This window comes from Girardinichthys multiradiatus, chromosome 11, assembly GCF_021462225.1.
Source record: "Girardinichthys multiradiatus isolate DD_20200921_A chromosome 11, DD_fGirMul_XY1, whole genome shotgun sequence".
Lineage (NCBI taxonomy): Eukaryota > Metazoa > Chordata > Actinopteri > Cyprinodontiformes > Goodeidae > Girardinichthys > Girardinichthys multiradiatus.
The window spans coordinates 14,849,315-14,872,297 of record NC_061804.1 but is presented as its reverse complement, the minus strand read 5'-3'; the positions used below and the strand labels follow the sequence as shown (position 1 = coordinate 14,872,297).

Sequence of the window (22,983 nt, the reverse complement as noted above, 5' to 3'; positions counted from 1 at the left end):
ACAAACAAAGAACACAAAACCAAACTTCATAAAATGGAAAACGTTTAGATCATTTCAATCTAAATTACTTCTATATTATTCTGCCCAAACACTTGACTTCATGAGCTGTGGTGAAGAACGTTGTCCAAGTTTGAAGTTTGAAGAAACGTCCAGTCTTTAAACGGTTAGCTACAGCTAACCTCCTTAGCTGTGGGGAGTGGCGGTTGTTACGTTACCGTAACCACGGTGATGCGGCTCCTGTTGTCCTTCTCTCAGGCAGGGAAAACCGCTTCACTCGGCTTGTAGAGACAGCGTCTCTACTGGGGACTTCTCTGGGACAGTTTGCTTCTGCAGGCCTCAGAGAGGAAGTAAGCAATGCTTATACCTTAATTTACCCCTTTTTATGAATGAATACCAGATTCTATCAACAGTAATTCATCAGTACTTAACTTGTGCATATGATCTCGTGATCTTATGACACCCTTGGATCCAGTTTGAAGAGTTTATGTCTGTTTGCCAGCAAAGAGACATTAGCACGCCGTCTCTCCGATCCCGGTCCCGCAAAGAGGAACAGTGGAAGAGAGCGGACCACTGGAAAGGGGGGTGCTTTTATACAGCCAGTGGCATCATGGGAAGTCTGCTTTCCTCAGTTGCTGGAAGTAGGTTAATGCAATTTATTTTGGAAGTTCCAGAAAAGTTTGTACTGGCCTTTCATGTTGTAACCATGGCTGTGGGTCCCGACAATTAAAACTTGAACATTCCAATATATTTCTAGATGTGTGCCAATCAGTGTTTGTTTTGGCCTCAGATCAGATCCCACATACCTCAGAACATAACTTTATAAAAAAAAAAAAACGTCATCCCTCAACTATTTAGCTTTTTTGGGGTATAACCTGATAGAAAAAGGTTGCTTCTGCTAGCCAAAAAGGTCCTATTTAAGAAGCCTTTCTGTTGTGAATAATCATGAATTGTTAATGTGTAGCAATATTGCCACATTGGCTGTGTACACGAGTGAAATGAAACACTATTTTAATATTTTAGTAAAATAAAGTTCAAAACATGATGGTGACCCTAGTACAGTTAGCATCGTGAAGAATAAAAGTTGCTACTCTTTGTCTAACATGTTAATATTCACACCATTTTTTAAAGTCAGGCTGTGGATATTTTGTTTGTGCTTCATGGCTGATGGAGACTGAAAGTTTAAAAAATAAAATACAAAGCATAACTTTCTTTCCATAGCACCTTTCATACTCGGTATGCAGTAATTCCAAGTGCTTTGTAGACAGACAAAAGAACAGACATAATATGTATGAAAAACACCAAATACATCAAAACAACAATAGTGAACATTTTATCATCACATAAATAGAAATGTTAAATATTTCGCAAATAAGACAGTCAGACTGTAAACTTCTGCCATCCAACCAACGTAGGGTCACTGACGTTATAGAAAAATAAAGTCTGGATCCGGATAGTGATCCAGATCACCACCAAAATGAATGGATTCTTTCTCGGTCTAAGACACAACTCTGGTTGAAAACATTTTAAAAGAAAATTAAAAAAATAAAGAATTTATTGGTTACTTTTTCCGCTAACAAGCACACAGACAAACAAACTCAACTGAAAACATAACCTCCTTGGCGGAGGTAATACAAAGCTAAGAAACTGCCCAATAAAGCAGCCTTCTCCATTCCAGTGAGCCTCCTTGTTGCTTCTCTGTAGAGCTCTGGGGATCTCTCTTGGGTTTTTATTACTACAGCAATCCAACACAACGTCCACCACAATAAATGTTTGCACAAAACACCTAACTAACACCTATCTTGTATTTCCTCGATTTTAATTCCAAAATATCTCAGAACAAGGTGATATGGAACTGCGGACGGCTAGCTCTACTGCCAGCAGGATTGTGCTGCACACACATATCCTGGCTCTCTATCTAGAGGTGATTCAGAATTTCTTTTTTATGTACATAACAGTTACCTTAAATACCTCTTTATATCCTGATATGAGTTTTCATAATGTATACAACATGAAGTTAAAGGCTTTAGGTAATTCACATGAAATGTCAGATACTTTAGCAGGTATGTAGACAGAGAACAACCTAAACCTGACCTAAAACATTTGATATTCTTTGTATCGTTGCAAAGGGGTAGAAACGTTTAAGGGGAAGTTCGAAGAATTTTGGGAAATATTCCAAATTACAAACTTTACATGGAAATTACATGGTAATTTTTGGAATTTATAACAATTATATTGATATGGAATAACATAGCTATTCTAGAGTCAAAACGAGAACTAACTGGGGTGGCACTGGGTGAGGTGTTGGAGTGGGTGCCTCATATATGGAGGCTGCTGGTCTTTGGCCTTTGCTGGGACCATACTTGCATGTCTACCCCAATCTCTCTGTGAATGAAGGCCACAAATTCTAAATTTCCTAAAACTGTGTCAAGACACACATTCTGAGCCACCAAATCTGTTGGGTGCATTGTTACAAATCCTCATTTGCCATATTTGTAATTCATGTCTCTTGTTTGTGCATGATGCAGGGTGCTGCATTGCTTATTCATCCAATAATTAGGACTATTTGTGCCAGCGTGTAATGTCATTTCAGCAATCAAATATCACTCCATCAGTAATGTTGTTACTGATGCTGCATGATTGTGCTACGCTAACTACGTTTACTGTAATGTATTTCTGCTTTCCTTGAGTTTGACCTAGTCTAAAACATAAGGCAATGCTGGCCTTTTTTGGCTTTTACTGGCATTATCTACTGTTTTTCTCCATCACCCGTAATATAAACAGACACAAATTGTGCGACCGTGCAGTAAGAGTCCATGTGTAACACATGACCTCTGCATTGACTAATAAATATGTGAAGTATGGAATATTTTGTGATCCAGTCATTTGAAGAACTCTTCTACTCTCAAGTCAAGTCTTTTAGGAATGAGATAAAAATCTACCAAATACATCACCTCAGCCCTGAGAACCTTTGGTATTTGGTCGTGTTTCTAGTTTGGCTAATCTTTTGAAAATTCTAAAATCCACTTTTGTTACATTCAAACATAAGGCTTCTAATCAAATCCAAAAAACAGGTTTAGATTTTCATCACTACAACCAGCTTTGAAATTATCGAACACTATTTGCAACTAGAAAATCTCCATAAAGAGGCAAAATATAGAGGTGAGTCTGTTGATTAAGAGATTAGCTCTTTGGGTAAGAAGTGAGTAACAGTGGCCCTCTCTGTGTTGCCCTTACTGTAAATCTTTTCTCTTAATGCCTCAGTTTTCCAAGGGAAACAACAGTTGCTTGATACCTCTGGTCAATTCTGGCGCACAGAATAGACCATAAGGTCTAGCCTGTCTCTCAGCCATGGCTCCAGGACCGTCTCAGCCCCTCTCCTTCCTCCCCTAACAAGCTCTTTTCATCGGCTGCATCCACAAGTCGCCTCGCATACAAAGTGAGCAGTGTTGAGTCAGTGCTTCTCTCCTGAGCCCAACGAGCTTTGGAAAACTTTCAAGAAACACATTCTGTTTAAAGAACGGCGATGGAAGGAATAAGAATGACAAGGAGCAGCAGAAGTAGACATCTGAGAGATGACTACCAAATCTCTGCAGCTTTTGAGAGCAGTCTGGGTACCTCCTGTCTGCTTTGTGAAGAAAATGTGATAATTTTTAGATTGGGTGTGTCTTCTTTCACTTTTAAATCTTTTTGTCTAATCTAATCTATTAGATTCATATTAGTCTGTATTTAAGCATATCAATGGACATTTTGGGTTTTTCCAGGTTTTTGTTTGGATACATTTGTTTATTACAATATTTCATCATTGTTTTATTACTTGGGTCTTTATACATATGTGTACATGTCTCTGTTGGCAACTCAACTCATTCATCATCAAAACATAAGCAGTCTAATTAAGTAGCATGAAACAGGGTAATTATGTGGGTCTGTCTGTCATAGAGTACAGTAGAGTCAATGCTAAAAGGATACAGTTTCCCATACATAGTTTATAATAATAATGACTTTTTTAAAGCAAGAACCAGAGGTAAACATAGCTCATTTCATGTAACAGTGTACCGCCTACCTTTTTTTCCCATATGAGCAGTTAGTAAAAGTATTTGCACAAGCTTATCTTTTATTTACATAATCAAATATTCTTTAAACCTTCATTCCCAGACTGGGTCTTGAAATTACATGCTGTAGACAGAAACGGGTGTATTTCAGCTTGTATTTGACTATAGTTGAGTTTTTCTTTCTACATTTTTATGTAGCATTTACTTAAATGCATAACATTTAAAAAATGTGCAATACAAATACATATGTTCCTTGACTTGCATTAAAGGCCACCCAATACCCTGAACAGGATTAAGAGGGTATATAAAATAAAAAAATAAAACTATCTTATCAAATTTTATGCAAGAGTTGTTTTAACCAGGTTAAGAGCTCATCAGAGATGGCAAGGAGTTAATTTCTAAACACTGCCTAGTTTTCTATGATATAATTTCCTGTGGTTTTGTGTCTGTTTTTGTCGAGAATAAGAGACTGCTGCTTGAGCAGTTAATAGTTAGCTGTACTGCAAAAACACACCAGTTATATTTATAAGTCAATATAAAAGATCTGTGTAATTTACAGCTTGTCTCTTTGTAGACTCTCCTTAAATCAAACTGAAAGCTTAGGGGAAAAAGGAGCAAATTAGTTTTTAATAATTATTTATAATCCTACTATATGTGTAATCTTTTTTTATATATCTTTAGCATACATAGGACAAGTATTTAGTTATTTTGAGTTCTCTGGTTAAAAATAAATATTGAAAAGGACGTCTTTAGTAACTCGAGTGTAAATTAATCAAGCTGTAAAGTCAATGTTCCAGTACCATTTGCTCTGTAATTTGTTGGTTCTTTGTTTTGATTTTTATTGTTAAGGCAACCCAGTGTGTCTGTGCTTCTGTGGCTGATGATTCAAAACTTGAGAATAAAAACCTTAACTTTCATGCAGACATACATTGTTCTAAAATAATTTATTCATGTCTCAGGAAGGCCAGGTATTCACATGGTTTCTTGCTCATCTCATTGTGCTGTCAGATTTATTGATGAAGTGTCTGGGTTGCCTCTGCATACTAACTCACCTGTCATGTTTTGTAGAAGCCAATGTGTCCTTGCTTTGTTTGTGTAGTTATCCTTTAGTATCTTTTAAAATAGCAACTCTATTTGTGTAATAATATTTATGTGCAAATAACTGGCAATGAGAAGGCATGGAGTGCATAAATGTACATATTTTATATCGACAGCTTAATAAAACTAAGCTTGGCATCATTTTTCTGTTTCTTTAGGAAAGATTTTGTTTAGAAGAAGCCATATCAGAGATGTGGCTATGAAGAGACTGAGGCCTATCAACGAGTACTGCAGGGTGAGTTTGATGATCACTACCACCTCTTATTACTTGATTTTCTTTAAATGTTCTCTTAAATTAAAATTACAACAAAGTATTGTTAAAAACAGATGAAGAACAATTGTCCATGCATGTTTTACTATCTTTCTCATTGATGAGGCAGATAATATAAAATTTTCCTGTGAACTAAAGCTTCATAGCATATCGAATCTACAGCCATTGTCACAATATCAATGTTTGCAATATTGCAATTGCAATGTGCTTGCAATTGCAATTGCAACCGCATGTGTTCCTGATATTGTACTGTGAACTACGAAGAATAAGGCTCTATATTAGGAGATATCAGTATTAACTAAAACATTCCCATTTTCCCAGTATAGATAATTCGTTGTGACGCTTCAAATCACACAGAAAGCTTATTTTCTTTCGAATGTTCATGATGATTGACCTGCCTTTTGAAGAACTTAAATAAATGTTCATCTGAGCAATCATAGACCTCGAATTTAGTCAAAGTTCACATTTGTTTAGCTAGTGCTATCTTTTTATATTTTAAAAACATTAAATGAGAATATTGTCCTGAATCAAGATATTCTGCTTACATTATTTTCCAAAGTAAACATTAAATTTAGTTTCAAAGTGAAGAGAAATATTTCTGATTCTAACAGATCAAATCTCACCCATGTTCTAATTCAATTCAATTCAGTTTTATTTATATAGCGCCAATTCACAACACATGTTGTCTCAAGGCACATCACAAAGGGTTTAGAAATGTGTGGGGTTGTTGGGGAGGTTAGATTAAACTACTGAGTGTTGAGAGTTTGGAGTTTAGAATGGGCTATGTGTAGGGGTACTATGTAAAATAATAAACTGATAAAGTTTGTCCATCTAGAGCCCACTGGTGGCCATTGTTATACTAAAAACCACAATGATCGGGGGTACCGCTCTCTGTCAGACTGATTATAACCATTGGAAAAGAGAAGGGGTCACACAGGTTCTCTAATATCATGTGATATAGTTCAGTTTATTGCTATTCAGTATATGTATTTGGAAAAGTTTCCCAATTTAATTGATTTGAATTTTCCTAAAGACAAGTAGATTTATTTTAAAGGACAAAACATTCAAACTATCATTTAACCATGACATTTGCTGTATTAAAAATGCATTTGCTCTGGTTCTTTTAATTCCCAACTATAATTAACTACATTAAAACCAACGATTTGCAACATCAGCCATCAACATTCAGAGCCATCCTGCAAGATCAAGGGAGGATGATGTGCTGTTTGTTAGACCACCTGAAATTCTGCTGTTTATTAGTTTAAAAAAGGTCAAACCTGTGAGTTACTCATTCCATTAGTTTAAAACAAGGAGATTAATCACTCGATAAGAAAAACATGGATAATTGCTGCTTTTTATTTTTTGTCGCAGAAGCAAAAAACAGTTAATAGTGAAAGTCTATAAGCTGCTGTGTGACAATATGTAACATAACTATAATACTGACACATACAATACAACTAATATCATCTGTGGTATCCAGAAAATGTATCTGTTTTTTTAACTTGGAACATTTTTGTGACCAAACATGTATCTTCTCAGGATTTCTTAGGATTAAGCTTGAGCCTTGCTTTTTCAGCTGTTGAGGTAAAGACCAAAAGCATCCTGTTGCTGAGTTTGTTCCAGTCAGCAAATGCACAACCCGTCTTTTTCTTTTTAATTCTGTTTGCTTGTTGTAATGCTACAAATCCCCTGAGGAAAAATAACTTTACACCTGTCCTGTATTTACTTTTTATTCTCCTGGTTTTTTATTAGGCATATCATGGTGTTTTCACTCTACAAATTAGTCTCTAATATGCAACTCTACCCTGACTAAAAGCAGCAAATCATAAGGCCTCTAAGGTGAAGAGACTTGTATGATACACAATGCTGAGGCCCGGAGGGGCCTCTTAGTCAAGCAGCGTTAAAGGAATGCGCAGTGGGTGTAGGCTACATCTTTAACCACTTATGACAAAAATAAGAGTTTGGGAGAGCAATGTTTAAAGTTGTTGATTGCTGTCTTTGGTTGGGGATGTTTTGTAGCAACAGCTGAGACAATTCTACATTACATTTTTTTCTTCCTATAAATCAATAAACTCTACCTGGTAGAGTTTATTGATTTTCATGTTAATGTTCTGCTAGGCTTTTATTAAAAAACAGCATTCAGTTTTTGATAATCTCTTGGAATTTAGCTTGAACTGTTACAGGATGGCAAGGTGAAGCTCATGCTTTTTCCTGAAAGAGCTGAGTCAGCCCCTGTGTTTTACAGCTGAGGCTTCATCCTGACTCATATGGAATTTCCCCAGCTGGGCAGCTGTATGTTTTTATTCAGGTTAGAAAACTCTTATGGATGAAAGAATGAGGGGAAAAAACATGGAGTCAGGGATTGTTTAAAAAAATTTGGCGGTTTGCACAGTGCTGTAAATAAACAGCAGTTTTCAACATTTAGCAAAATAAATACATTTATCACCATTTTAGCTTTAGTTGTTTTAAAGTCATATAGAGTGCCTTGCAAGGCACTGTTCAAGTGTTTGCATCATTTTTTTTTTCCCAGCATTGTTTTATATTTTACTTTATGCAATTTAACATCAACTCAAAAAGGCTTCCCCACATCATGATGCTGCCAACACCATGTTTTATGTTTTAGTGATGTTGTGTTCAGGGTAATGTGCATTGAAAGTTTCCTGCCACACATGCATTTTGCATGTAGGCCAAATATTTTCTCATTTCGTTAACTGACCAGAGGACCTTCTTCCACATGTGTCTTTTACCTGAGTTTTGGGAAACTGCAAATTAAACTTCTTAATGATTTATTTTAACAATGGCTGTCCTTTAGTTACTCCTCCATAAAGGCCAGATTTCTGGAGTGCACACCTAATAGTTGTCCTATGAACAACTTTTCCCCCAGAACCACGAATCTTTGCAGCTCATCTTGATTTACCGTGGGTTTCTTGGCTGCTTCTCTAATTAATCCTAGCATTAACCCTTACCTACTTTAATCTGTAACACATGGTAAAAAAATTAAGTCTTTATTGCCCTCCTTTCTTTCTGACTGAGGTCCCATTCATGCCATGCATTTGGTTTAAAAAACAGATACTGTGCAGCCATATAGCCATATTGTGCTGTCCCTTATGAGAAGTAGATCTTTCAGTTCCAGAATATTTTTCCTTGGAGAATACACACATGCTCACTGTCACATGCACACACACAGACTCGAGCACTCGCAATTACCTTAATGTGCCCCTCTGCAAAGAACACCCGTAAAGTCCATTTAATGTAATTTACCCTGAGCCTCTCTCCTGTCTCCTCCCTGGGGAGAATCTTAATGAGTGGATGGGCCACAGGCTGGCTCGAGGAGATAAATAAATCCAAAGAGAGGCTAACAGATTCACAATGCACTCTGACCTAAGGCCTAGCACAGCACTACTGCCTGCTGGACCTAATGTTATAGTTTTCCCCTGGTACAAATCACTTGTATATCTAAAATGAGCCTCTTAGCTTTAATATTTCCAGATATGAAAAGAACTGTTATTTAGTCTTCTGCGACATCTACTGCGTATCAGAAAAAATGTATGTGCTCATAAGCACACTTCTATTTTGGAATGAAGAAAGAAGTGCCCTGTCTGTGGTAAGACCTGCACTCTTCCTTTGAATCCAAGCCAGACTGGTGCTTTTAACTATGACAAGCCAAATGTTGCAGATGCGACAAGGACACTCGGGTTGGGCCTTCGGCTTTCATTTCATATCAACCATGACTTTACATCAGTGGGTGACAGCCGTTGTTAGAGGTTGACTCCTTCCCCCTGAAGGACAAAACAGAAACACTTAGGAGTATTAAAATCAGAGGTGGAGAACAGCAGGGGAAACTTGATGGATAGCACAGAGCTTTGGCTTGCCTGCAAATGGAGGAGTAGCCTCACTTTATCTGAAATTGGAGACGGTCCTCATACAGTCAACTGTTGGCAGCAGAACTGTTTTCTCTCTTCATCAATAGACCGTTGAGGTAATCATCTGCTTCATTGCTGTCCATCACAATGTGAAAAAGTGAAAGGCTATAAAATAAAACTGAATTGTGATAACAAAAATAAAAATAAATAAAACATATGAAGAAATGATACAATGACGGGCTGTGTGAAAGGGATGGAATGAAACAGATTACAGCAGTAACTGGAAAACTGAACGGTGCTGTTTGGTTTTCATCTAAAGCTGCGTTTTCAGGGCTAATTGGCCCGCTGTTACAAATCCTCCACAGATGTCTTCAACATGGGATGATCAATCAATAACTGTGATCTGAACCAAAGAAAAGAATGATTGAGAAACACAATATAGGAAGCTGTTGGATTGTTTATTTTATTAAAGCAGTCTCTTGTAATTTGATTAATTTAAAAGTGAATGACGGTACAACATCCTCAACATGTACAGCTTACACAAGCAAAGTGGACTTCCCCTATTTTAAGACAACTCCAATCTCAAAAATGTCATAGCAGTTTATGGGAATGCTATTTCATACTTCTTTAAACCATCCTTATGTTTGCATTTAGTGATTATTTACAAAGAAGCTTATGATTATTTGTACCAGAAGTGGTGTTAAGAGGCATTGTGCCACAATTTATCTCATGAATGTAACCTGTAGTGCGAACAGAGCATGCAAAGTGTTTCTGATCACAATTACTGTGAGGTAGTGACCAGATCAGTAAAATACCATTCATTTAAGCGGCGACATTTCTTGTTTTTTAAGCTGTTTTACATATTTTGTTGTCAATATATGTCATGTAGAGAGAAAATTACTGCTGCACCTCCTCCAACACCAATTTCCTGCATAAATAATTACAGGTTTACTGAAAACAGTTCAAATGTTCATAAAATAGTTTTTACACAAACATATTGATGTTTCTGGGATTGAAGTTGTTTTAGGATGGTGGAAGTCTGCTTTGGTCTTGGCCTAGCAGCTATTCCAAGAGTCACTAGCCATCAGCCAAGCCTCTTGGCCCAACTAAACTGGATTTACCAAGATGCTGTGTATCTACCCTAGGTAAGATATTAGCTTCTTGTAAACTTTTAGCAAAACCTCTCTTTGAAAATTCTGAACTATTCCTTTTAGATTTAACTTGACTAGCTGACTAATGTGACAATAATTCTTGTTATGGTTTAAAGCTCTCAGTCATATTGAAGCGCTACCCACTTTCTGTTAGCATTACCCTATTTGGCAAAATTAGTAGTTAGTAAGCCCCCAGCACTTTTACATCATTTACATGGCAGCAATTTGGGAACGCAGTAGAAAAAGTTGGTGGTGTGAAAGCCAAGACACAAACAATTTATCAGTACCGTAAGAAAATACTGCCTTACACTGCAGCTGTCTAAGGATTATTTTGATTTTTGCCAAATTACATTGCTACCCAACTTTTCTTAAGGAATTGTGAGTGCAATTAATTAAATTTTCTAAAGTAAATTAGTCTAATCGGATCTAAATGTCATCCAAAAAGAACAAACTTATATATTTCATGTCTTTATCTAATTTTCCCATCTGTAGGCTTTGATCCAGTTGCCAGTCTACATCTCCCAGTGTGAAGAAGTCCGAGTATTTTTTGAGACCAGACCTGAAGACCTTAACCCACCCAAGGAGTAAGCAACTCACATGAACTCAGATGTGAACTCAGATTTCCTTCATGCACAATGGAAAATTATTGTTTCTGTTGCTCAGGCCATATCCTGCGTGCATTTACAACCCATTCTGCTGGTAATGAGCATTCATTACACCTCTAATGACGTGATTTCATAATGTCACACTGTTTCCCATTGTTTTTTTTCCACTAGAAGCACATTTAGTCATTATTTTAAGTGCAGAGTCAGCACTTTAGCATGTAGCTGCAGCTGCCACACATACAGCTGATACTGCAAGCTGCCTCCTTATAGTTTTTACAGGTTTTTGTCTCTCAAAATCTAACTCAACATATTATAGTCATATTCAGCACTGACAGTAACTATGTGCAGGAAAAAAGGGCTCAAAATACTAGCACCCAACACATGCCTTTGTTTCAAATGAGTAATTAAGGTTACTAGCGCCTTTAGGGCAGTAGAGGCCAAGTTCACATTTTGGCCCTCGGGATTTGTTTGTCCTCATCAACAGTTGTCAGTTAGGTTGTTAGTTTTAACCTCTGTCATCACACAATGATGTTTGGTGTTGAAGATGCCTCAGTGAGCAGGAAACTCAGAAAGTTAGCCTTGTGACCGATAGTATGATATACAGTGCCTTGCAAAAGTATTCGGCCCCCTTGAACTTTCCAACCTTTTGCCACATTTCAGGCTTCAAACATAAAGATGTAAAATTCTATTTTTTTGTGAACAATCAACAAAAATTGGGACACAATCGTGAAGTGGAATGAAATTTATTGGATGTGTCAAACTTTTTTAATAAATAAAAAACTGAAAAGTGGGGCGTGCAATATTATTCGGCCCCTTTACTGTTAGTGCAGCAAACTCACTCCAGAAGTTCAATGAGGATCTCTGAATGATCCGATGTTGTCCCAAATGACTGATGATGATAAATATAATACACCTGTGTGTAATCAAGTCTCCGTATAAATACACCTGCTCTGTGATAGTCTCAGGGTTCTGTTCAAAGCGCAGAGAGCATCATAAAGACCAAGGAACACACCAGGCAGGTCTGAGATACTGTTGTGGAGAAGTTTAAAGCCGGATTTGGATACAAAAAAATTTCCCAAGCTTTAAACATCTCAAGGAGCACTGTGCAAGCAATCATATTGAAATGGAAGGAGTATCAGACCACTGCAAATCTACCAAGACCCGGCCGTCCCTCTAAACTTTCATCTCGAACAAGGAGAAGACTGATCAGAGATGCAGCCAAGAGGCCCATGATCACTCTGGATGAACTGCAGAGATCTACAGCTGAGGTGGGAGAGTCTGTCCATAGGACAACAATCAGTTGTACACTGCACAAATCTGGCCTTTATGGAAGAGTGGCAAGAAGAAAGCCATTTCTCAAAAATATCCATAAAAAGTCTCGTTTAAAGTTTGCCACAAGCCACCTGGGAGACACACCAAACATGTGGAAGAAGGTGCTCTGGTCAGATAAAACCAAAATCAAACTGTTTGGCCACAATGCAAAATGATATGTTTGGCGTAAAAGCAACACAGCTCATCACCCTGAACACACCATCTCCACTGTCAAACATGGTGGTGGCAGCATCATGGTTTGGGCCTGCTTTTCGTCAGCAGGGACAGGGAAGATGATCACTATTGATGGGAAGATGGATGGGGCCAAATACAGGACCATTCTGGAAGAAAACCTGTTGGAGTCTGCAAGAGACCTGAGACTGGGACGGAGATTTATCTTTCAACAAGACAATGATCCAAAACATAAAGCCAAATCTACAATGGAATGGTTCACAAATAAAGGTATCCAGGTGTTGGAATGGCCAAGTCAAAGTCCAGACCTGAATCCAATTGAGAATCTGTGGAAAGAGCTGAAGACTGCTGTTCACGAACGCTCTCCATCCAACCTCACTGAGCTCGAGCTGTTTTGCAAGGAAGAATGGGCAAGAATTTCAGTCTCTTGATGTGCAAAACTGATAGAGACAAACCCCAAGCGACTTGCAGTTGTAATTGCAGCAAAGGGTGGCGCTACAAAGTATTAACGCAAGGGGGCCGAATAATATTGCACGCCCAACTTTTCAGTTTTTTATTTGTTAAACAAGTTTGACACATCCAATAAATTTCCTTCCACTTCACGATTGTGTCCCACTTGTTGTTGATTCTTCACAAAAAACTTGAATTTTAAATCTTTATGTTTGAAGCCTGAAATGTGGCAAGAAGTTGAAAAGTTCAAGGGGGCCAAATACTTTCGCAAGGCACTGTACATGGATGTTGGATCAGGAATAGAACCACACAGATCCGGGAATTATATTGCTTTGTAGTTTAGATTGTAGAGCATATATAGATTCTAACTGCCTTAAGTTTGGCTTAATCTGTGTTTTTAACTAGCCCAGGATGACCTCATTAACCACTTGCCCTCAGGGCTACATTTTGTGTTTTAACTGCAGGAATGCAACACCTTTCTATTGCAACATAGGGTTCAGAATGGGTAATTGGCACATAATTTTCCACTACAAATATTATGTGCACGACATGTTTTTAAAGGTGCATTTTTAAGAGAAACGGGACTCCTGTGTATTTATTACATTAAACTATTTACTTTTACATTACATTAAACTAAAACTTTAACTGAAATCAATGTAAACATAAAGCATACAGAAGTTATTGCTCTCAGCTAGTTTGCCACAGGATTTTTTGTTAAACAAAAAGGTTTGAACTTTTCTTGGTGCAGGCATTAACTCTGTACTATGGAATCCAACTATAGTGAGCATAGAAAATCATAAATGTGCATATTCTAATATTTACTTTAAAATTATACTCATTTACTCAGTAAGATGTATTTATTAATTTTATTTTATTAATATCATTATTTAACAATTTGTTAATTGTCAGACATGGAATATGCAGTGCATATAAAAATAAAATGTATTTTATAACTACAGTGTGCAGAAATATCCTGTATGGTTTATGTCGTTCAGTAAATAAATAAATAAGACTGTACTTGACTAATGTGTTACAATACAGACATACATCTTGCTTCAGTGTTTTACTCCCAAAATAATATTTAAATGAAAAAAATAAATCAGCGTCTTGGAATGTTGCACAGACTGATAAAGTCTTATTTTAATTCCCAAACGTTTTTGATTTCAACAGTGGCATAAATGACAAACTCACTACGATTCAAATTATATCCTGGTCCATGGACATCTGATGTTTTCATTTCAAAATTAACGGGAAAATATTCTATAATGTAAGTAAGTTATCTTGTCGAAAGCTGCTCAGTTTTTAATTCCTGTTTTGGATCTGTCTATCTACTCTGAGGTGACTAACACTAAGAAGCACTCATCAGCTGGGGGTTGTTGACCAAGGACAATCAATAGGAGCTGCAATGGGGAATGAATGTTAAATGAGAACCCATAACAGCCCTTTGTGTTGTCTTCTATAATGTTTAAGTCACTTTGAGGTTTGCTTTCTACTTTCTGATTTATTGAAGGAGGCACAGGAATGACTTCACTTGTGAAGTACTGAAAGGGAGACATCAGCCCATTGCTGGCTTTATAAAACAGTGCAAATAAATGTTATGAAAGTGTTATTTCTAGAACCACTAGAAGAGAGGATACTTTCTTAACAGTTTTACAACCCATATCACACATATACTCAGAATATAAAGGAAAGAAAAATATGCCAGCAGGTTGATTTGCATGTTTCAGACACCTTAGACTTCTCTTTCTTCTTTTTTTCTCTTCTCCCATTCTATCTCTAAGGAGCTTGCCAAAAACACGCACCTCCTTACTCTTCGTACAAAACCCCCAAGCATTTCTAGGGATAGGCAGGAAACACAGGCAGCGTTTACTCGAGGGAGACGAATACAGAAAAGTCGTTGGTTTGTCTGAATTGAAATTGGATTACAGCCCTCTATTAGTGCAGCCTATTGTCTGGCTTTCTGACAACAAGGCTGGTGCGCAGACACAGTAGCCTGGAGAAGATTAATCATGGTCTATAAATCCACTGTAGTAAGACATGACAGGCAAGACTTTTTCTTTAAGAGCAGGAAGGAGGAGAGGAACAGGAGAACTTGGCTGGAAAGGGGAAGTAGATGGTTATAATGCCAGAACAGATCACTGAAAAAAGGAGAAATCTGAACTGAAAAGGAAGTGTTGTAACAAAAGTAAGACAGCAGAAGGAAAAGTTAAAGCTGCGGGGGGCTGGAGGTGGGAAAAATAAATTTACTGATTGATTTGATAGAATTAAGACTGATCTTAACATGTAGGTGTTCATTTACAGATGTTCAGCAATAATAATTATAATTTGATTAACAAAGTATTTCAGTAATTACACAAAATGCAATTGTTATCTAAATAACTAACACAGAATGATATATTTAAACAATGCATTTTTGTTATTTTTAACAATTTTGGCAGAGATCAGTTTTAATGAATACATCACAGAAGACAAATTTTTGGAAAAGGAAGTTTAAAACATTTGTCTTATGACCATGTCATGACTTACACACTGATAGGAAAGACTGCTGACCTCATAGGCTCATAGCTAAGGAACCTGGCTAATCTCTGGTTGTTGTACCCAAGCAAATTCATTGGAAACTGAGTGGAAGAAAAATGTGTGGGACAAAAAGGTACATAAGCAATGGGTCAATTATACTGTGCTGTACATGGACATATGTTTCAGTTGACAAATATTTCTGTAATTATATTAGTCTTATAAAGTATAAAAATGTTTTGAGAATCTCAATTTTGGACTTTTGTTTGCTGCAACCCACACTCATCAAATTGCAAATCCAGCCCATTTAGGGTACTGCGTACAGAAATATACCTCCCGGCATGTTAAAATGATCTCAGCCTTGGGCAAAAGGTGAGAAGCTCTCTCATCCTGAAGGTGGGGGTTGGTGTAGAGCCCCTGCTCCTTCTCCTCAAAAGGACTCAGAGGTGGTGGTTTGGGCATATAAACCGGATATCTCTTCAATGCTTCCCTGTGGAGGTTTTTTGAGGATTTCTCACTAGTAGGAGACAGAGGAGCGTATTCCAGTAGTCAGCCTTGGAATGCCACAGAAGGCGCTAGAGAATGTTGTTGTGGAGGTGGATATCTGTTTCCCACCTAGCTGGCTATTTAAAGGTGGTGGATGGAGGGTTTGTAGTGCTCAAATAAGTTAATTTGTAGTTTATTTCCAATCACCCCACAGTTTCTGATAAAAATTATACTTTATTCTTACTCAGCAAGAACCTGGTGTTAAGACGGTGCCTGTTCTGTGAGTCTCGGTGGTGGGAGTAAAATAACTGGTTCTTAACCCCAATTTAGTGCTGGAACCAGCTCTGTGGAAATATGTTGTAACTGAGCCCAGTGCATTTTATGATCCTAGTCTATATCTTGGATACATTCTCCTATAATAATTAAAATAAGTTTTCTTTGTGTTTCTTTGGTCTGGTTGCCTTTGTGTTTCTTTTTATAGAGCTTTAATAGGAAGGCTTATTTGTAATGTTTTAATGTCTCAAGATTCTACAATTAGCAGTTCTTCTGATCAAACAGTGCTTTATGATAGAGAGCATTCATGCTGATGCAGGATAGCGTGTAAAAAGTGACCCCCAAGAACGATAATCATGAGAGATGACAGGGCGAGATAGGTAGACATGAAAAATGAGATGAGATGGAAAAAGGGAGGCGATGGAAGGCAATATAGCATGGGAGAAATATTTAGATAAGAAAGAGGGAAAGACTGAGAGTTAGACAAAGAGAGAAATGCAGAGCATTAGCCAAGGGTGATTTTTCTAGGCATCTGGTCCCCGAATCCACTCCTGAGTGCTGCTGTGGAGTGATGCCCCATTTATCTGGCTAATGTCTAAACCAGACACACCAGATGCTGTATTGAATTTAACATCGACGCAAATATTAAAGCTCGTCTTTCAAGTGCGTCTTTAAACATGTTGGTCTGGGTTGTAGATGGAAACATCCCTACTCTTCTGATGTATTTGCTGCATCAAGTTAAGACAAATAATATCATTTTATTTGTTGTAGTTGTCTTTGTAACTGAGGTGCATTTACTTAAATAATATGTTATTGAAAAATATTTTTTTTTATATGATTTTAGAGATTGGTGTGTTAACCCTAATTGTCAAAAATAGAAATATTAGGATTGAGTTTATTCTATTATAGTTTAATTGTTGAACAATTTACAATAATCACATTACACATATTTGAAATATGTCATAAACATTTTCAGCAAAATTTTAGATTTTTTCTTAAGTAATGCATTGTCTCGCTTGTGTCTCTCTCTTGTCTCTCTTTACTAGCGAGCCCATTGGAAAGAAGAAGTCAGGTAAGACACCTTTATAAAATGGTAATTTGGTTAGGTGTTTTACATTTGTTTAGCTGCATTGACCTGTACTTTTAAATAATATTATCTTTTTATTATAAACACATGTAAATGGAATAGTAAAATTGTATTTGATTCTAAACGGTATACAGATATGACCGGTAAATGAAATTTGACATTAGCACCATCTGGTGGCACCGTTTCATACATCTCTGTGGGCTTGGAGATATTTTTCTTCCCTGGAACAACTTTTCCTTGAAGAAATATATATTCTATCTAAACTTGAATGGTTATCTGAAATTGACCTTATGAGAGTACTGATAAAAAAGCAACATCCTTAAATGCATTTTTGTCTTTCCTTCTTACGTTCTCTATATCCTCTCAATTGACTTACTGTTCTTAAGTTGCATCCATGTTATTTTTTTTCAGTTTTCTTTTCCATTCATTTTCCTTTTCATCAGGGTTTGTGGAGAGAGCGACTTCTTTCCTAAAGCGAGGTAGTAAACACACTGTCATGCTTTGCCGTGCTGTGTGTGTAACCCGGTGGGTTGCTAGTGGTGTGTTCCCCTCTCCTTCCCAGGCCTGGGCAGGTGGGATGTGGCTCTGCTGAGGGCTTGGGGCTCATTATTAGTCTAAACAAAGCAAATTATGCATTTGGTCATTTTTTGGAAGATTTTTGCCTTCTGTTTTGTGAAACAAACTGCATAAAAATTACTTTAGTTTGAGAATTTTTATTATGGGGTTATGTTGTATTATGAATGTGTCTGGTGAATATTGTAGCTTTGCTATGCTTCGACAGACGAGTGTTCAGATGAAAGTTCTGGTAATTTGAGTTGCCAAAGAAAATCCCTATAAGCATCTTTAGAGAAACTTTAGAGCCAGGTGCAGGCATGGATCCGTATGCTATTCTCAATTTAAACCAAAAATGTAAAGCATTAGCTAATTGTCTTTATTTAAACCTGTTGTGTTACTCTATACTCCATACAATGAGAAAAAAACAAACTCTTGTTACTCCAGTACTGTTTATGGCATCTCTTTAGTAATGTTATAAAGGACAATTTTGCAGTTTTGAACCAGTACTTTTTAAAACTGGTATTCTTCGATATATGCTAGTTAATCTTAGAAAAACAATGGATGTTGTAATTTATTTTGATGACTATTTGCATCTGAATTCTCTTGTTATGAATTATCCACATATTATAAGATATACTATATTGCCAAACGTATTGGTTCACTCCACCAAATCAATAACATTCGGTGTTACAATAATTTCCATGGGTGCAGGTGTATAAAGTTTGGTGTGGAGAAACTTGACTGGCCTCCACAGAGTCCTGACCATAACATTCTTGAACACCTTTGGATTAATTAGAGCTGAGGCTGCAATTATGATTTTCTATTCTAACTTTGAACACACTTCTAAACCTTGTGGAAGATGTTTTCAGAATAGTTAAAGTTCTGGCAATATAGTGTAAATTGTTTTTGTAGTTTTCATTTAAACACTTTTATTTTCAATTTGTTCAACATTTAACTAGCTTAACAAATTAAGCTAGGTTAGCAACTCCCAGTTCTGCTGTAAATAAATATATGGTTGATGGATATTTAAATTTCTTACTGAGAAAATGACACTTATTACTAGTTGTCACTTGTTCCCAATACCAAGTGCTCGTTTGTGGAAGTTGATTTTTCCTATGCTAATTTGTTGCTAACATTGGTGGTGGGTCCTTTGTGTGTTTGGTTGTATTCATTGAAATGATTTAATTAACCCTGTCCACTGTTTCGAATCACACCGTCCTCCTTGTATATATCCCTCCTGCTCCTGCTCAGTCTTATCCTCACTTCGTCTTTCCAATCACGTACTTCATCCGTCTAATGCTTAGGGGGTCTCCATACCATAGATAAGCCTTCGCTCATTTTACCTGAGAGTTTTTGCACTAGTATGACCTTTCAGATATATTTGCCGTTTTATCATTTTTTTTCATGATTGTGTTAGTTTTTTTAATGAAGCATAAAAAATCTGCCATTTTAAAAAGGTCACATAGCAATTGGTCAGTGAGATACAAAACCTTTAAATGTCAATACCTCCATAGCAAAGAGATGGAATCTTATCTTGAGAGGTTCAGGGACTTTTCTTTAATACAATATTAGCTGACTTTGCTAAAGATTTGGGAACAACAGGAGATTTTGAGCGAAGGCTTTTTTCGGATTGTCGAGATTTCATTTAGATCTTGCTTTAAAAGAAGCAAAGAGGAGAAGGAGCCAAACAAAGTTATTATTCTCCACTCTTTCAACAGGAGACCCCACCTCTGCGGACCCACTCTTCCTCGAACAATATGTGGCAGTGACAGACTATGAGAAACAGGAGAGCACTGAAATCAGCCTGCACGTTGGTCAGTTAGTGGAAGTCATCGAGAAAAATGAATCCGGCAAGTGCTATATATCATTTCATATAGCATCATTGTTTTCTTCCTGCTTATGTGTGACAATTCATTTGAAAAGAAAATGTTAAATTCAAGCATTTTGCCTTGTGAGTCATATTTTCTGGAAATGCATTTGCATGTTAATGAGTTTTTCTGCTCATTTAGGTTGGTGGTTTGTGAGCACAGAAGATGCTCAGGGCTGGGTCCCTGCCACGTGCCTGGAAGCACAGGACGACCCTGATGACTTCACAATTCCAGGAGAAGAAGGTACACATTTGAAAGCTGATTTTATGTTCTACCTTCAGCCAAAATAATCAGCAGAGAAATCATTCCCAAATGGAGCCACATGTGGAAATTACTTTACCTATTATTGATGTTGAGAAAATGAGTTTAGGTTTAGTGGAAATCTGTCATTTTTAGGAAGTTTAAAAAGAAACAAATTATGCAGGGGCATATGATCTAGTATTGGCAACATACTTTTAAGGATAGATAAAAATAAACATCCGTAAAACATACAATGAAGTGTTTGTCAGTAAATGGATAAAAACACACCGATTGGTCTCTAGATTGATCAGTTCTGATAATACTCTTAATTTAAATGTAAACATCATCCAAATCACAGACCATTTGTAATGCTCACTTCCTATTTTGCCCCACTTACCGTGATGGGATGTCAGTGCCTCGGAGATTCTGGTCACTGCCAAGGCACGTGGGTCGGCGCAGAACTTTAGGGGATCTATTCAGCACAGGCTTTGGGCAAGGTGGAGCGCACGTCTTTCTTTCAACCTTTGAACCCACCCCCCATCCCTATTACTGAATGTGTGTGTTTCTATGTGTTTAAGGTTGTGCATGCATAAGCATGATTGTCATGTGGATACATGTCCATGTGTGATGAGTGATCTTGGCATGGAATCTATGCATATCTATGAATGTTGATTGTTCATTCTCTATGTTTTAAAAACTAACACATAGTTCATAATCGTAATGTATACATAGAAAACTACTTAAAATAATCAGTAGTAAGGATCATTATTTATAAACTGATTTATAGTAATTTGAAATGATTTCTAAGATAATGCTTATATTTCATTTATTGTTGTTCCTCAGTTTGTCTTGTGGTAGTATAGTTAAAATTTGTAGAAGATCTATGTCTCTTTTGTGTTGTGTGTTTGTATCTTGCTTCTTTTGCTCTTTCAAGATGCTCCTTAAGCCTTGCCTCATAAATTGGATATTGTAGAACCTCAACTGAATTTTAACAGACACTTACGTCAGTAAGGAGCTTTTTTAGTCTTCTCAATTAAGTTGTCAGTTGTTAAGAGTTTAAAAAAATAATCTCCAAACAGAACAGAACAGCTGTAGCACCAGTAAGATCATTCTTGTTGCGTTGAAAATCTTTAAGTTATTCAGGTATGTAAGTGTTTGCTTTGCCTCCCAACTTTTTAACAAAAATGTTTTTTTGTTTTACCTTATACAGTATGTGAAGTCCACAGCAGACATTGTGTAATATGTGCTTTTATTCCAACAACAGAAGAAAAGTACTCTGTGATTTACCCATACTCAGCCAGGGACCAGGATGAGATTGACCTGGAGAGAGGCATGATTGTTGAGGTCATTCAGAAGAACTTGGAAGGCTGGTGGAAGATCAGGTATTCAAATGAGCACGGTTTCTCCAAGTTAATACGAACACTAACCAAAGTACATATAGTGGTGCAGAAAACGTACAGCTTGCCTTCAAACAATCATAGAAATAGAGAGCACTCTGATCCTTATATCCTTATAAAATAGTTTCCTGTTAATAAATACAGAACATTATGTTTATTCTTGCAAATTTGATTACATGCAATAAAGAGATAATTAATTTCATTCATTTATGAAAAGATTGAATGGTTTCATAAAAATGAATAAATAAATGATTTCACATTGAAAATACAGCCTACAGGGTCATTAATTCAATGGTTAAACTCTAAAAATCTACACTAAGTTAAAGAAGTTGATTAACCAATTTTTGTGGTGTTTATAACTTGGAACTATTAAGCATAAGTGCTGAAAACAATGAAATTTAAACAAACTTATATGTTAAAATTAATGTAATTCACACACCTATAGCTTACAACAAACTGCTGATTTATTCTCATATTAAGTTTAGTATGTAGTGTGTCTCATTTAATGCCACTGAATACCTCCCTTCAATCCAGGTACCAGGACCGCGAGGGCTGGGCACCGGCCTCCTATCTGAAGAAGTCTGATATTCAAAGTCAAAGGCAATCAGCGGGCGCTGCTGCTCATGTCAGTACGAATGACCTGGAAGGGGTTTCCAAACAGAACCTGGAAAACAATGCAGCAAGAGACAGTCGAGACAGCCAGAAGGAAAACAGGCTCTCTATTTTCTCTGATAACAACAAAATTAGTAAGTAGTAAACCTTCTACCTTGTTGAACAGCTTGCAATACAGGTGACAAGTTGTTGTGTTGAAGAAAATCTGGTTTAGGTTAGTTTTATTGCCCAGTCGTAGAACCTGGTATGATTTGTGGCTGTTTTCGGGTTTTGTTGGTCTTATTTCATAGTTGAAGTTTTGAATCATGTTTCTGTTTATTTTTCTGGTCATGTTTTTGTTCATGTTTTATCAAGTTTGGTTTTTGGATCTGTTCGATTCATGTTTTTCTAGTTATGTTTCTATTAGTTTGTATTCTTGAATTCTTGTTTTGCTCAGTCACGTTTGTTCTCTCCTGTCAATTAAGTTTATTTGGTTCACCTGCACCTAGTTAATCTGTCTCCTTGCTTCACCTGGTTCACACTCCATATATACACCTCCGTTCTGTTTATTCCTTGTGGAAATTTTTTTTCAGATCTTGGTCATGTCTTGTTTTTCGGGTCATGCCATGCCTGTCTTGCCAGCCCATTTATTGTTTTGTTCCTGCCTCTTCTGAGAATGAGTTTTTGTTTTTTAGTCATTAAATCCTTATCACTTACCATCATGTTGCCTGCTAGTCTGCATTCTGGGTTCCTCCGTTGCTCAAGTCCTAACAGAACCTAAATGAAAATATAAATTTTATTGCAGGCTGCCAGTTTACTTATATCCCTCTTACATGTTTTTTCCTTTCATAGAAGTGGGATCAAGACATAGACTTCCTCCACGCAGAGATCTAACCATTGTAAGATGTAACACTTTAAAAAGTCATAGAATTCATAAAAGTTTATTCTCCTAACATTGATGTATGTGTCTTTCAACCCCACA

General features: G+C 36.9%; 1 protein-coding gene across 4 annotated transcripts in view; it reads left to right on the top strand.

Moving 5' to 3' along the window:
- sh3pxd2b (SH3 and PX domains 2B) overlaps nt 1-22,983 on the top strand; it is a 43,234-nt gene that overhangs the window by 17,833 nt on the left and 2,418 nt on the right. Inside the window, exons 4-13 of one of the 4 annotated variants that reach the window (XM_047379153.1) lie at nt 5,306-5,382; nt 10,925-11,016; nt 17,310-17,335; nt 17,794-17,922; nt 19,624-19,755; nt 19,915-20,016; nt 20,427-20,510; nt 21,278-21,395; nt 21,945-22,156; nt 22,854-22,900. In XM_047379153.1, the coding sequence (XP_047235109.1) occupies nt 5,306-5,382; nt 10,925-11,016; nt 17,310-17,335; nt 17,794-17,922; nt 19,624-19,755; nt 19,915-20,016; nt 20,427-20,510; nt 21,278-21,395; nt 21,945-22,156; nt 22,854-22,900 (1,019 nt within the window). The remainder of the gene's footprint in view (nt 1-5,305; nt 5,383-10,924; nt 11,017-17,309; nt 17,336-17,793; nt 17,923-19,623; nt 19,756-19,914; nt 20,017-20,426; nt 20,511-21,277; nt 21,396-21,944; nt 22,157-22,853; nt 22,901-22,983) is intronic. The other 3 variants (XM_047379155.1, XM_047379156.1, XM_047379154.1) reach the window with 3 other exon arrangements.